At 38.3% G+C, this 14,315-nt stretch overlaps 1 protein-coding gene across 5 annotated transcripts in view; it reads right to left on the bottom strand.

Annotated features, from left to right (window-relative positions):
• Positions 1–14,315, bottom strand: part of UVRAG (UV radiation resistance associated) — a 291,490-nt gene that overhangs the window by 247,355 nt on the left and 29,820 nt on the right. For 4 of the 5 annotated variants that reach the window (XM_059708401.1, XM_059708404.1, XM_059708403.1 and 1 more), the window contains exon 3: positions 8,062–8,096. The exons of the other annotated variant lie outside the window; for it this stretch is intronic. In XM_059708401.1, coding sequence (XP_059564384.1) covers positions 8,062–8,096 — 35 coding nt within the window. The remainder of the gene's footprint in view (positions 1–8,061; positions 8,097–14,315) is intronic. 5 annotated transcript variants of the gene reach the window in all.

Genomic DNA, 14,315 nt, shown 5'->3' on the forward strand with positions numbered 1-14,315 from the left:
GAATAGAATACTAGAGCAAACAGACTACAAATATAACCCCACAGTATGAATGACTCGTGATATCAACTTAAGACATGGAAGTCACACACAAAAATGTACATACTGTATTGTTTAATTTCCATAAAACTCAAAAACAGGTAAAATTAATTTATGGAATTAGAAGTCAAGAGCTAAAGAGCAAGGAACCAAGATGGTGGCAAGGAAATGCCTGTACTTGCTGCCTCCCACAACCACATAAAAGTTACAACTAAAATACAGAACAATCATCCAGAACCACGGGAAAGCTGGCTGAGTAGAAGTACTACAACTAGAGAGCTGCTCCTCTTAATAGGCGGGCACCGCGAACTGAATTTACAAGCTGCCACTTCCTCTGAGCTCCACTGCTGGGCAAGGCTTTAGGGGACCCAGACACATACAGGGAGAAACTGGAATATCTGGCATCGGGGCAAGAACTCGGGGTGGCTTTCTTCCAGACGGAGGTGCTCGCAGCGGTCATTGTTCCCATGCTGGGACCTCCTTGGTGCAGGACTGACTGGTAGCCATTCCTGTTTGCTCCGCCCTGGTGATTCCAAGACCCCATCCCACCTAATTTACAACCCCACCCAAGCTGTGCACAGTGGCTTTTGCATATGAATGGCCTGTCCTTTCTCAGCCTAAAAACTGTCAAACAAGCTACAGTGGGTCAGAGAGCCCCAAAGCTATCAATAAAAGGCCCAAGGCCAGCACCAGCACCAGCCTGCCTTGCTTCACAGCTGGGCCTTGCATCAACACTTCCAAACCCAAATCAAACAAGAGGAATCTGCAGATGTCTCTGTAGCTACTACTGGGTGGCCCCAGGCATTGGCTGACTTTGCACCTCCCTGGAGACCCAACAGCCGTGTACCCAGCAGTCAGTGTGAGACCATACCAGATTACAACTCTTCACATCCATGACTGACACACTCAAGGGGCAGACTCAGTGAGCACCAAAGCCCCACTGAAGCAAGTCCTGCTCCATAAGTGTGTCTCCTGCACAGCAGCTCTCCCACTGTAGTTGCAGCTGGTCCCTACAGCCAATTGGCCTGGAGGTCAATTCCTCCCAGTGACACCAACAGCAATCAAGGCTCATCTACAATAACACTGTGCACACAGCCCACAAAGGGGTGCACCAAGAGTGTCCACCTCAGGTGATTGGGGAGGCTGAGTCACTGGGCCCTATAGGACACCACTCCATCAACTCAAGGAGACTTAGCAGCTACCCAATACATAGAAATAAACACAGGGATGCAGCTAAAATGTGGAGACAAAGAAACATGTCACAAACAAAAGAAATGGAAGAAAGCAGACTACTGGATATAGAGTTCAAAACCACAGTTATACGGTTACTCAAGAATCTTCTAGAAACCTCCGAGGAATTTAGTGAAACCTTCAAGGATCTTAGTAAGAATGCCAAAAAAGTGGAAAAGGACCAGTCAGAAATTAAGCACACACTTACTGAAATAAATAATATATAGGGATTCAACAGTAGACTAGAGGATCCCGAGAATCAAGTCAATGATTTGAAATATGAGGAAGCAAAAAACACCCAACCAGAAAAGCAAAAAGAATCCAAAAATATGAAGAGAGTGTAAGGAGCCTCTGGGACAACTTCAAGCGTACCAATATCCACATTATGGGAGTGCCAGAAGAAGAGAGAGAGCAAGATATTGAAAACCTATTTGAAGAAATAATGACAGAAAACTTCCCCTACCTGGTGAAAGAAATAGACTTACAAGTCCAGGAAGCACAAAAGAACCCCAAACAAGAGGAATCCAAAAAGGACCACACCAAGACACATCATAATTAAAATGCCAAGGGCAAAAGACAAAGAGAGAATCTTAAAAGCAGCAAGAGAAAAACGGTTACCTGCAAGGGAGTGTCCATACAACTGTCAGCTGATTTCTCAACAGAAACTATGCAGGCCAGAAGGGAGTGGCAAGAAATATTCAAAGTGATGAATAGCAAGAACCTACAAACAAGATTGCTCTACCCAGCAAAGCTATCATTTAGAATTGAATGTCAGATAAAGAGCTTCACAGACAAGAAAAAGCTAAAGGAATTCATCACCACCAAACCAGTATTATATGAAATGCTGAAGGGTATCCTTTAAGAAGAGGAAGAAGAAGAAGGTAAAGGTAAAGATAAAAATTATGAACAACAAAGTGACAACAAATACGTATCTATCAACAAGTGAATCTAAAAATCAAATGAATAAAAAATTGAACAGAATAAACTGGTGAATGGAATAGAATCAAGGGCATAGAAATGGAACAAACTGACGATTCTCAGAGGGAGGATTGCAGGGGGGTGTGGGAAGAGATTAGACAAAGATCTTATGTACATGTATGCATTACCTATGGACACAGACAATAGGGTGGCAAGGGCGTGGTGTGGGAACAGGATGGAGGGGAAATATGGGGGGGAAAAAGAAGGACATCTGTAATACTAGGTGTACCAGTTAATGCGGATTTTTTTCAATAGATGGAATTACACTTATGTTGATATATATGTGATTTGATATGTATGCTATTTTGTTGTATTGACAGCAAGCTTCAAAGCTTCATATGTCAAATTTGCTGAAGGTGTTAACACCATAGATATTTTTACACTTAAAAATGTCGAATTTCATGCCCCCAAAAAAGAGCATTTGTGGGAAGTTTTAATTCATTACTTTATTTTGAAGAAACTGTTATCGTATACTTCGGGAAGCTTATGGTGAACATGCTCCATCTCAAGATAATTATTTTGAGAATCCCAAATGCACAAAATCATGGGTTGATCCAGGTCAACCATCAACATCGACTGCAAGGCCAAATCGCTTTGGAAAGAAGACAATGCTCTGCATTTGGTGTGATCAGGAAGGTGTGGTGTATTATGAGCTTCTAAAACCAGGTGAAACTGTTAATACTGATCACTACTGACAACAAATAATCCATTTGAGCCACAGTTTGATCGTGAAATGACCAGAATGTTCCAGAAGACATGGCAAAGTAATTTTGCTTCATGATAACACACCATCACACACTTCAAAACCAGTAAAAGACACATTAAAAGATCCTGCCTGGGAAGTATTAACCCACCCACCGTATTCACCAGACCTTGCTCCTTCAGATTACCACTTGTTCCAATCGATGGCACACGCACATTCTGAGCAGCACTTCAAAACATATGATGAAGGAGTGGAAAATTGGGTCTCTGAATGGTCTGCCTCAAAACAAGGAAAGTTCTATTGGGACGGTATCCACAAATTACCTGAAAGATGGGGGAAATGTGTAGCTAGCAATGGACATTGCTTTGAATAAAGCACTTTTGATGTTTCTCTTGAAATTAACTTGTTTTCTTTGATTACAAAATCTGCCATTATTAACCGGTACACCTAGTAATCTCAACAATAAAAATTTTTTAAAAATTAAAAAAAAAAGACCTAAAGAGCACAGAAATAGAGCAATAAGGCATGAATTTGGTATTAGAGAAGCAAATATTTGTCAGTGGAGAAATAACTTCATCCATCTTTTTCATAAGACTTAAGGAAACTGCCACAAATTGAGGAAGCTGATTTATATTTTATCACTGAAATACATACAAAATATTTCCTATCGCAGGTCAAGCACTACACCTGAAGGAAGGAAAAACTGCTAAATAAATACTCCCTTGGAATGGGTGAAAGAAATTTCAAAGTAAAAAGAGGCTAGTAAGCTGCCTCGAACAGACTGTCAAACTACAGCAGGAAGGCCGGGGAGGGTGGGAGGGCAGGAGGGGGGTGGGTAAGAGATCAACCAAAGGGCTTGTATGCATGCATATAAGCATAACCAATGGACATAAGACACTGGGGGGTAGGGGAGGCCAGGGGATTGTCAAGGGCGGGGGGGAAAAAAGGAGACATATGTAATACTTTTTGTAATACTTTAAGCAATAAAAAATTAATTAATTAATTAATTAATTTAAAAAAAAAAAAAGAGGCTAGTAAGATTGATCACAATCCCCACAGGGCTATTATTGCCCAGGCTCTGTGTTTCAGTTTAAACATAAGTGCTCACTTTTTCTTGGTGAACATAAAATAATGATGAGTCTTACAACTGACAACTTGGATTAGGTTATATATATTCTATACTATAAATTGCTTTTTCCTTGCTTGTTTGCCAAGTACAAGCCAAGCACAATACAATGCCTATGGAGGATACGACAATGAACCACACAGTCCCTGTCTTCATGAGGTTTATCCTGTATATTAGAGGACCTAAGGCAACCGTATGAACAGCTATTATACTGATTTAGAATGGTACTAGTAGTATAAGTGCAAAGTATATATATTTTTAAAAGCACACACACAAAGAGATTCCTTCCTACTAATGTTACAGATTCTAAGAAAGCTTTACAGAAACATCTAGAAATGTGCTGTCCAACACTATATACATTAGTCACGTGTAGTTAAATTAAAATTAAACAGAACTAGCCCTAGCTGGTTTAGCTTGGTGGATAGGGCGTTGGCCTGTGAACTGAAGGGTCCCAGATTTGATTACAATCAAGGGCACATGCCCGGGTTGCAGGCTTGATCCCCTGTGTGGGTTGTGCAAGAGGCAGCTGATCAATCATTTTCTCTCATCATGGATATTTCCATCTCTCTCTTCCTCTCCCTTCCTCTCTGAAATCAATAAAAATATATTTTTAAAAAAGGACAGTTTATCTAATCTTTAAGGAAAAACACTGTTTCTAATTGTGTATCCATTTTTCCATGTTGCCTCTGACATTAGAGTGGCAAAACCAGGCCACTCTGGTCTAAAAACAAGCTCAGAATGCACAGCTAGGGAAAGTCAAAGCCTTAAAGTTACATGAGTGGAAAAGATTATTCACAAGCTCACCAGCCTCCAACTTAGTTCACCAGAGTGAAAATTTACCCAAAGCTTAGCTAGAAATAAAGTATTAGTTTGCCTAATCCTTTAGTGGCTAATTAGAAGTCAGTCAATAAATGTATTTATGGAAGAATCCATTGATTAAGAAACATTTGCTGAGCACCTTCTATGTACCAAGCACAATGGTAAAGAGGAGGAATAGAAGCATTCAAATCATTAACTCTAGTCAGCAAATATCACAATAGTTTAAGAATTATAAACTCCTAAGCAGGAACCCTAGCCCATGTGGCTCAATAGGTTGGAGCGTTGTTCCACACACCAAAAGGGGGCAGGTTTGGAGTGTGAGGGAGGGCCTTTTGAGGTTTCTCTCTCTCGGCAGGTGACAATAAAAAACAAACTCCAGAGCAGGGGGGGAAAAATCAACAAATTCTGCTCATCTGTGGTTCTTGAGAGACAGCAGGAAGGGAGGTAACAAGGTGCCATCCCCATCATATGCCCTGAAGGTTATTGATTCCTGTGGCGCTCAGTGCCCTTAAATCTGCATCAGTCACAATGCCTTAGCAAAAAGCTAAGATGAATCCTTTCAAAAAGAAGAGAAATGAACTGAGGTTTATCAAATCTATATCAAGGTTATAAAAGAAACAAACAATCCTTGCCAAAAATATAATCTCAAAGAATATCCTTAAAAGGAAATATCAATGAATCAACATTTAACAAAGAACTAGCCAACAGAAGGAATACAGTGGGAGCTAGGGCGACATAAAGATATTCAGGCAGTCTCCAACCTCCAGGAGCTTTCATCCACTTCGGGAGATGAAATGCTTTTGAACAAGTACAATGCAAGCAAGTGCTGGTAAGTGGTATACTCAGGAAACAATTACAGGAGAAACTATAAGTGAAAAGGACCTTGGAAGTCTTTTTTTCCAACCCTCTCCCTTGTCTGGAATCTAGTTTTACAAAACACGATTCAGCCTAAGTACACCAGGGATGAAGATGTCACATTTCGTAGAGACAGCTCAGCTCAGAAGCAACTGAAGACAGGAGTCAAAAGGAGCTGAAGATAGTGATGATGTTTAGAAATATGGATCTGAATATCAAGAAAATACAATACTAATAATGCAGAATTATACACTAAGGTACCACTTATAGCATAAAGTCCATTATGATACAAATCCAGAGAAAATGCAAGGGGATGTTGTAAAACCATAGTTTTGACTACTGAAAAGGGAGCAAAGTGCCATTCTACTCTATAAACCCTTTTCCCAGCTCTCACTCGTCTGTGTGGGTTTTTCTATTTCTATTTCCACCTAAGCCAAAAGAAAAGGAAAAACTAACATTGACTCAGTAGCTACTATGTCAAGCATGATGCTAGCCATTTATCATGAATCCTGTAATGCTTGAAGAGCTTTACTGATGACTGGAGCTCCTCAGGGCTTAAGGAATCTGTTTGGCTAAGGATCCAAATCTAGTATGATATTTGAGAAATTTGGAAGACAGCTTGATGAAGAGGAAAGAGTAGTAGAAACTTTAAGAGAGAAGGTCTGGGAACTGAAGTTCTGGTCTTGCAATTGTAGAACTACAAAAGTTGCTGGGCCTCTCTGTGGGGCAATTTCTTAAGACCTACCCCATCTACCCTTCATGATTTTCTAAGGATCGAAATGGAAGAACATTTTTTTTTTTCTAATATATTTTTATTGATTTCAGAGAGGAAGGAAGAGGGAGAAGAGAAACATCAATGATGAAAAAGAGAATCACTGATTGGTTGGCTCCTCAGTGCCCCCTACTGGGGATCAAGCCCACAACCTGGGCATGTGCCCTTGACCGGAATCGAACCCGGTACCCTTCCTTCCCAGGCAGACGCTCTATCCACTGAGCCAAACCAGCTAGGGCTGGAATAACATATTTCAAAAGAGTCTGAAAATGTAATACCTCACTGATTTATCCATTTAACAAATACTCACTGAGCTATATTCTACACTCTAGGGTTTCAGAGATGCACAAGATTGGGAAGGTCCTTGCTCTCAAGAGACTTACACTGTGGTAGATGGGAGATGGATAATAAATAAACACAAACAAGTGAATAGGAGTTCCCAATAGTGAGAATGCTCTAAAGAAAATAAAACAGATGACGTGAAAAACAGTGAAAAGAAAAAAGAGAACTACTGTATTTTTTTTTTTTAAAGAGCAGCATTTTTTTCTAATCCTCACCTGAGGATATGTTTGTACTGATTTTTATAGAGAGAAAGAAACATCAATGTGACAGAGAAACATCGATCAGTTGCCTCCTATATGCACTCCAACTGGAGATCAAACCCACAACCTACGTATGTGCCCCAACCAGGAATCTAACTCAAGACCTTTCGGTGTACAGGATAACACTCCAACCAGCTGAGCCATACAGGTCAGGACAAAAGGGAAATACTTTAGATGGAATAGTCATAGAAGGTCTGGCTGAAATCACATAGCTGAGACCTCAAAGAATTCTTCAGCCAAATGTTTCCAATACTTGTGGAAACAAGTATTCTAGGTATAAGGAACGAGACACGCTTGGCATGTTCAAAGCACTGAAAAATGAATTATGCCTAGAACACAATGAGTGAGAAAAAATATTAGGAGATGAGGTTTAAAAATGTAGACAGTGGTCAAATCCAGTATGGTCTTGGACCATTAAAAGGATATTATCATTGGCATAAAGCTCTTCTTTTTATCAATATGGCCCGATAAATTGAGTCATTTATGCAAATATCAAGTGTACAACTTATCAAAAGTAGAACACTTCCAAATTTCTAACTGAGGAATGCCATTGTCAAAAACAGGTGGAAGGATCCTACATGATAGCATTTTAAAGAACTGTATCTAAACAAAATATCATTTATTACAATGTTTGGTAAGCCAAAAACCTCTACAGTAAATAGAAGTGATAGAATTATAAAATTTAATTTGAAAAAACACCAAAGTTTTTAATGAAAAAAATATCAGTTCATTCAGCAAATATTTATCAAACATCTGGTATGTGCCAGGCATGTTTTAAGCACTAGAGATACAGCAATGAACAAATCAATAAAGATTTAAGCAGTAATTAAGCAGAAGATTTAATGGGAGAAGGCAGAACTAAACTTGACCTTATTTTATGTCTCAGCATTCTCTGAAATAGGAGTTATATGTATATGCACCTGTCAGAAGGAAAACTTACCAAGGAATTCTTAATCACTTCACTTCTATAAAATTCTGGAAAAAAAGAAAAAGAACAATAAGTGATCTGGAAAAAAATAAAATTCATTAACTCTTAATCTGGTAAATGTTTTAACATTTATTTCAGTAAGACATTTTCAAGGGATCTATTCTCTCTAAATCTTTATCTGTAAAAAATTAAAGTAGAAATAAAGATTAAATGAAAGCATTTTAACGGAAAACTTAGTAAAGGAAGGTCGAAACCTGTTAAGATTTAAGTTAGTTATTTTTACTTTTACTGGCTCCTTTTACCCTAGATTCTAATTTGAGTCCTTAAAACTCAGACTTTCTTATCCCCTACCTACTCCCACTCTCTACAACTGATTCCATATTCTCTGTTTTTCTCAAACATCACTTATGATTATTCACTGTAGTATTGTCAAATGAATAGTGATCTAGCAACCAGGTAACTTAAGTTCTGATTCCACCTGTCATTAATATTCTGTCTCTTTCATTTCTTTGGGGCCATTTTTCATCAGAGAACTTAGAAAATTAGACTAATGACCAAACATCCTCTGTAAACATTAAAATTTAATAATTCAGCCCTCGCCAGGTGGCTCAGTTAGTTGGAACATCATCAGGTACACCAAAAGGTGGTGGATTCAATTCACGGTCAGGGCACAGACCTAGGTTGCAGGTTCAATGCCAGGTTCGAACTCCTACGGGAGGCAATCAATCAATGTTTCTCTCTCACATGATCTCTCTCTCTCTCTCTTTCCCTCTCTCTCTTCTTTTCTCTAAAAATCAATAAAAAAATATCCTCATGTGAGGATTAAAAAAATTTTTTTTTAACTTTCATGATTCTACAAACGTTCAAGAATGTTGTAAATGTTAGAAAACCCGAAGACACAATCAAAAAAGAGAAATGTGACTGAGGCAGACATTTCCAACTACCCTCCAACATTCTCTGTAGACCCTGCCAACATCATCTCCAGGATACTCTGTCTATCTCTGCAGAGCCTACAAGGACCCTTGTATCCTTACGTTGCTAAAAAGTATTATTTCCCAAATGTGATGCACATATCATTGGTACTTGAGGTGATTTTAGATGATTCATGGATAAACTATATTTTTTCTAATACACTGAAACTTGTGTTGTACATATTACACCACTCATCGTAAGCTCCATAAAGGAGGAGTAGTAGTGTCTGTTTTGTACAATTGCTGTCTCCTCAGTACATAAAACCATTCCTGGCACAGGGTAGACAAAAGATTTTTTGAATCAACAATTTCACACATTATTCTTAACCATAAATTTAAAAATAATAAACTTTAAAAAATATATTAAATATGCAATGGTATAGGTAACATTCAAATAAGAGTGCAACTTGTCAAGGTGATCCACTAATAACTGAAGTTTGGCCCGGCTGGTGTGGCTCAGGGGTTGAGCGTTGACCTATGAACCAGGAGGTCATGGTTCGATTCCTGGTCAGGGCACAGCCCGGGTTGTGGGCTCAATCCCCAGTGTGTGGCCTACAGAGGCAGCCGATCAATGACTTTCTCTAATTATTGATGTTTCTATCTCTATCTCTCTCTCCCTACCTCTCTGAAATCAATAAAAGTATATTTTTAAAAAAAGATAACTGAAGCTTGGGAATCATCACGCAGTAAATTAAAAGCAGACATGGACATAACACTTTTTTTTTTTTTTTTTTGGTTAATCCTCATCCGAGATTATTTTTCCATTGACTTTTAGGAAGAGTGGAAGAGAGAAGGAAAGACAGAGAAACATCAATGTGAAAGAAATACATCAATTGGTTGCCTCCTGCACAAGCCCTAACTAGGGCTCAGGCCAGGGAGGAGCCTGTAACCAAGGTACATATCCTTGACCAGAATCAAACCCTTTGGTCTATAGGCTGATGCTCTATCCACTGAGCCAAACCAGAGAGGGTGGTCATAACACTTTTACGTGCATACTCTTTTGATTAAAGCATTTCTTGACAAACGTATCATCTATGTTACTCTCACCTTGTCTTCCTAAAAAAATAAAGATAGGATATTTGAATTTGTGGAGAAAGAGTCACAATATATTAAGTAAAAAAACAGGTTCTAAGAATTTATAACAGGATCCAAATTATTAACCATGTTTATCTTAAATGACAAGATTAAGTTATTTACTTTTGGTTTTTTGCTTGAAAGCTTTTTAATTTTTCCATCTCCAAATAATTATTTGAAATAAGAAAAGAGATCATTCTAATCGTCTTTAAAAAGAATCTGCTACTGCCCTGGCCAGTGTGATTCAATGGTCAGAGTGTCAACCTGCACACCAAAGGGTCTCTGGTTCAATTCCCGGTTAAGGGCTTCTACCTGGGTTGCAGGTTCAATCCCTGGCCCCTTTCGGGGCTCATGGAGGCAACCAATTGATGTGTCTCTCACACATCAATGTTTCTCTCTCTCTCTCTTCTATCCACTCCCTCTAAAAATCAATGGAAAAAATATCCTCAGGTAAGGATTAACAAACAAAAAAAGAATCTCCTACCTCCCTAACCAGTTTGGCTCAGTGGATAGAGCATCAGCCTGCAGAATGAAGGGTCCCAGGTTCAGTTCTGGTCAAGCGCATGTACCTTGGTTGCAAGCACATCCCCAGTAAGGGGTGTGCAGGAGGCAGCTGATCGATGTTTTTCTCTCATCGATGTTTCTAACTCTCTATCCCTCTCCCTTCCTCTCTGTAAAAAAATCAATAAAATATATATTTAAAAAAAAGAATCTCCTACTGATGAACATTTAGGTTACTGCCAATTTTTAGATATTTCAATTAATGTTATAAATAAAAAAATCTTTTGAAGTAAAGTTGCAAGACAAAAAAATATATATAAGTTTGATATATTACCAAATTATTCACTAAAAATACTGTACCAATTTACAATCCCAGAAGGACATCCAGAAGGTCGTTCAGCTGTCCAGTCTAATTAGCATATTACGCTTTTATTATTATAGATGAAACTAAACAATTTTTCTTCTCCATGAGACCCTCAAAACAGGCTTTCTAATTTAAATGTAGAGAGGCCAACAAAGGAGCCACACAATTTGGAAAGAAATCACTGAGTCTGAAGTAATTTCTAACATGCTAAACATGGGTCCACAGTGTCTATCATTCTGTTACATCTAAAACATTCTATTACAATAAAATCAGCAGCATGGTGAAAAAAGAGAATGAATTTTTTTTAAAATTTAGTCGAACACCAGTTCCAATCCCCAAACTACCATGTATAAGCTTGACCCTGGACAAGTCAACCTTTTTGGGCCATAGTTTCTTTACTTTACAAAGGAGAATGACACCAGAAAAATAACAGGGTTGTTGTGAGCCTCAAAAGAAATCATGAATTATAAATTACATTTTTATTAATACAATTCTATTAATTTTTATTAATTCAATCTGAGCCTTATTTCTACATGAAAAGGACCATCAGATACAAACATTCCTCTATCCATGCTAAGGCATGTTCTTTAAACACGCTTCCAATGGCATGTTTTGGCTGTTATGTAGCATTCCACTCACTCAACCTCACTCAGAATAGAAAAATACAAACTTAAACTATACTATAAAACTATTTTATCAGTTTGGCAAAAATTCAGAAGTTTGATTGTAGAGGCTGTTGGTGAGGCTCTGGGAAAAAGGACAGAGCAAGTGGAAGTAAACAAGGACACTTTTCTAATAGCTACCATAGCTGCCGAGTACACCCTCTCTTTGTAATTTTACTTCTTGGAATGTACAAAATAATGTGCTTGTAAAGTTATTCAATACAGTACTATGTGTACAGCAAAAGATTGGATCCACCTATAAATGCCTACTAATAGGAGCCAGTTAAATAATTTATTCAATGCAAAATAAGGAAAGCTCTCTATGAACCAATATGGAAAAACATTTAGGGCATGAAAAACATTTTAAATATGGAAAAATATTTAGGGTATATTAAGTTAAAATTTCAAGCACAGAAATATATATAGCTTGGTACTAATTTTACTTGTATTTGTATAAGCAATCTCAGGAAAGATAAACAAGAAAGGAATAAGTGGTTGTCAGGGTGGGGTGGAAAACTAGGGAGCTTGGACAGGTGAAAGGAAGACTAATACAAACCTATATACACACACAAACATATATGTGTGTATGTATGTATACATACACACTTTCCATACATGAACTGCACTTTATATATATTCTAAACCATGGACTGCATTACCTATTCAAAAAATTAATGGAAAAAATATATTTAAGAGCTCAGTATGTGCCAAGCATCATTCCAAGTATTGGAGACATTGCAGTGAACAAAAGTGACCTAAAAATTACTGACCTACAAATTTCTGCCCTCATAAAGTTTACATTCTAGTGGAGAGAGATATACATTAACCAAATAATTAAACAAGTAGTATGTCAAATGATCTTAAGTATTGTGGAGAAAAATAAAGCACAAAAGACAGAAAGAGAATAGTTACAATTTTTAAAAGGGTTTAGTCAGTGATCAGGAGAGTTTCTCTGAGAAAACATTTGGTATAAAGACCTAAAAGGAGGTGGAGGAGCTCGTCATATAGATGGAGGAGGAAAGTGTGCCCAGGACAAAGACAGAGTAAGTACAGAAGCTTTTAAATTGGATAAACTTGATATCTTCAAGGAACAGCAAGGTGTGTGTCGCTGGAACAGAGAAGAGTAGAAGGAGGTAAGTTCCAGGAGGTAACAGAGGATCAGATCATGAAAGGCCTTTTGGAAAACTTAGTAAGGATTTTAGCTTTTACTGAGTAAGATGAGAAGGCACTGAAGGGTTTTAAGGAAAGGAATAATATGATCTCCCTTTCATTTTAATGAGATCTGGGTGAGAACATAATGAAGAGGGTACATGAGCAGGCAAACCTGCTAAAAGTCTACTTCAATAATTCAGGCAAGAGATGACAGTGGTTTGGAGGTATAAGCAGTGATTGGCTTATGGATATATTTTGATAGCTAAGAGCCAAAAGTATTTGCTGAAAGATTGGATGTGGGATATAAAAAAGGACAATTCAAGAAGATTTCAAGGTTTTTGGCCAAGGATATGAAAGGATGGAGTTGCCATTTTCTGAAAGAAGGAATAATACAGGAGGTGGTTCAGAGCTAGAATATCAGAAACTCGGTTTTTAATATATTAAGTTTAAATTACCTACTAGACTCCAAAAAGAGATGTAGAGTAGGCGACTAAATACAGGAGTATGAGTTCAGAGGGGAGGTCCAAGCTAAGAATATAAGTTTGCAAGTTGTTAGTGATAAATGATATTTAAAACTATAAGACTTGGATGAGATCACCAAAATGGATTATATAGAGTTTGTCTTCTGATGTATTCAAAATAGCTGGCTGATGTTCCAGGAGAAGACAGGCACTCACATTTCACGGTGAGAATATAATTATGGCTTAAGAACAACCTTGATTTTATAAATATTCCAAATTTAAGAGGAAACCAGGATTAAAACCTAGCTCCTCATACGTAACACAAGGCTTTGTTCTCTGGAAATGTGATAACCAGTGTTTGATTTGAACTACCTAAAAGGCAGACAGTCTCCTAAGAGCACTAAAAGATGTCAATTTTTTAAAAAATCTCATATATAACTTCCTAGGATCTGCTGTGAATTCAGCTGAAATAAAAGAATAACTTAGAAATCAGCATTTCAAATATTCTTCTAATAAAAACACTTTCTTTTAAAATTAACGATGCCACTAAACAAGTGTTACAGGTGGTTTTGTGTGATGAGCCAACTGGCTTTCTATCATGGTCATCCTACACCAAGGGCCACATAATATTCATGAAATGAATAACGACCTGAATTTGTCAGCACAGGTCCAATAAGACAAGGTGGTATTGAAAGGGCGAGGACTACGCCCTCCACCTTGCCCCAGGGTAAGGGCTATGCCCTCCATCTTACCTTGGCCATGTGCTCAGCAAGCTTCTTCCCAGAAGATAGTCAAGGGAAGTGCACGCCATCACTATGACCACATCCTGTGTAATGAGACACCCACTCGTGCCTGGCCAATTGGCAGGGCCCACAGTCCTTTCTCCTCCCCTTACCCCAACCCCCTATAAAACCTCTCTCCACACAGAGTTCTCTCTCTCGGCCACTGGAGCTTACTGTTGCATCGGTGAGTGTGGCAGGGGAGCCAAACCCGGGTTTGAAATGAATGACTCTTTGCTTTTGCATCGGACTCGCTGGCTCCCTGTGGGTTCTTGGGAATCATGAAATCTGGGCACAACAGT

This window comes from Myotis daubentonii, chromosome 9, assembly GCF_963259705.1.
Source record: "Myotis daubentonii chromosome 9, mMyoDau2.1, whole genome shotgun sequence".
Lineage (NCBI taxonomy): Eukaryota > Metazoa > Chordata > Mammalia > Chiroptera > Vespertilionidae > Myotis > Myotis daubentonii.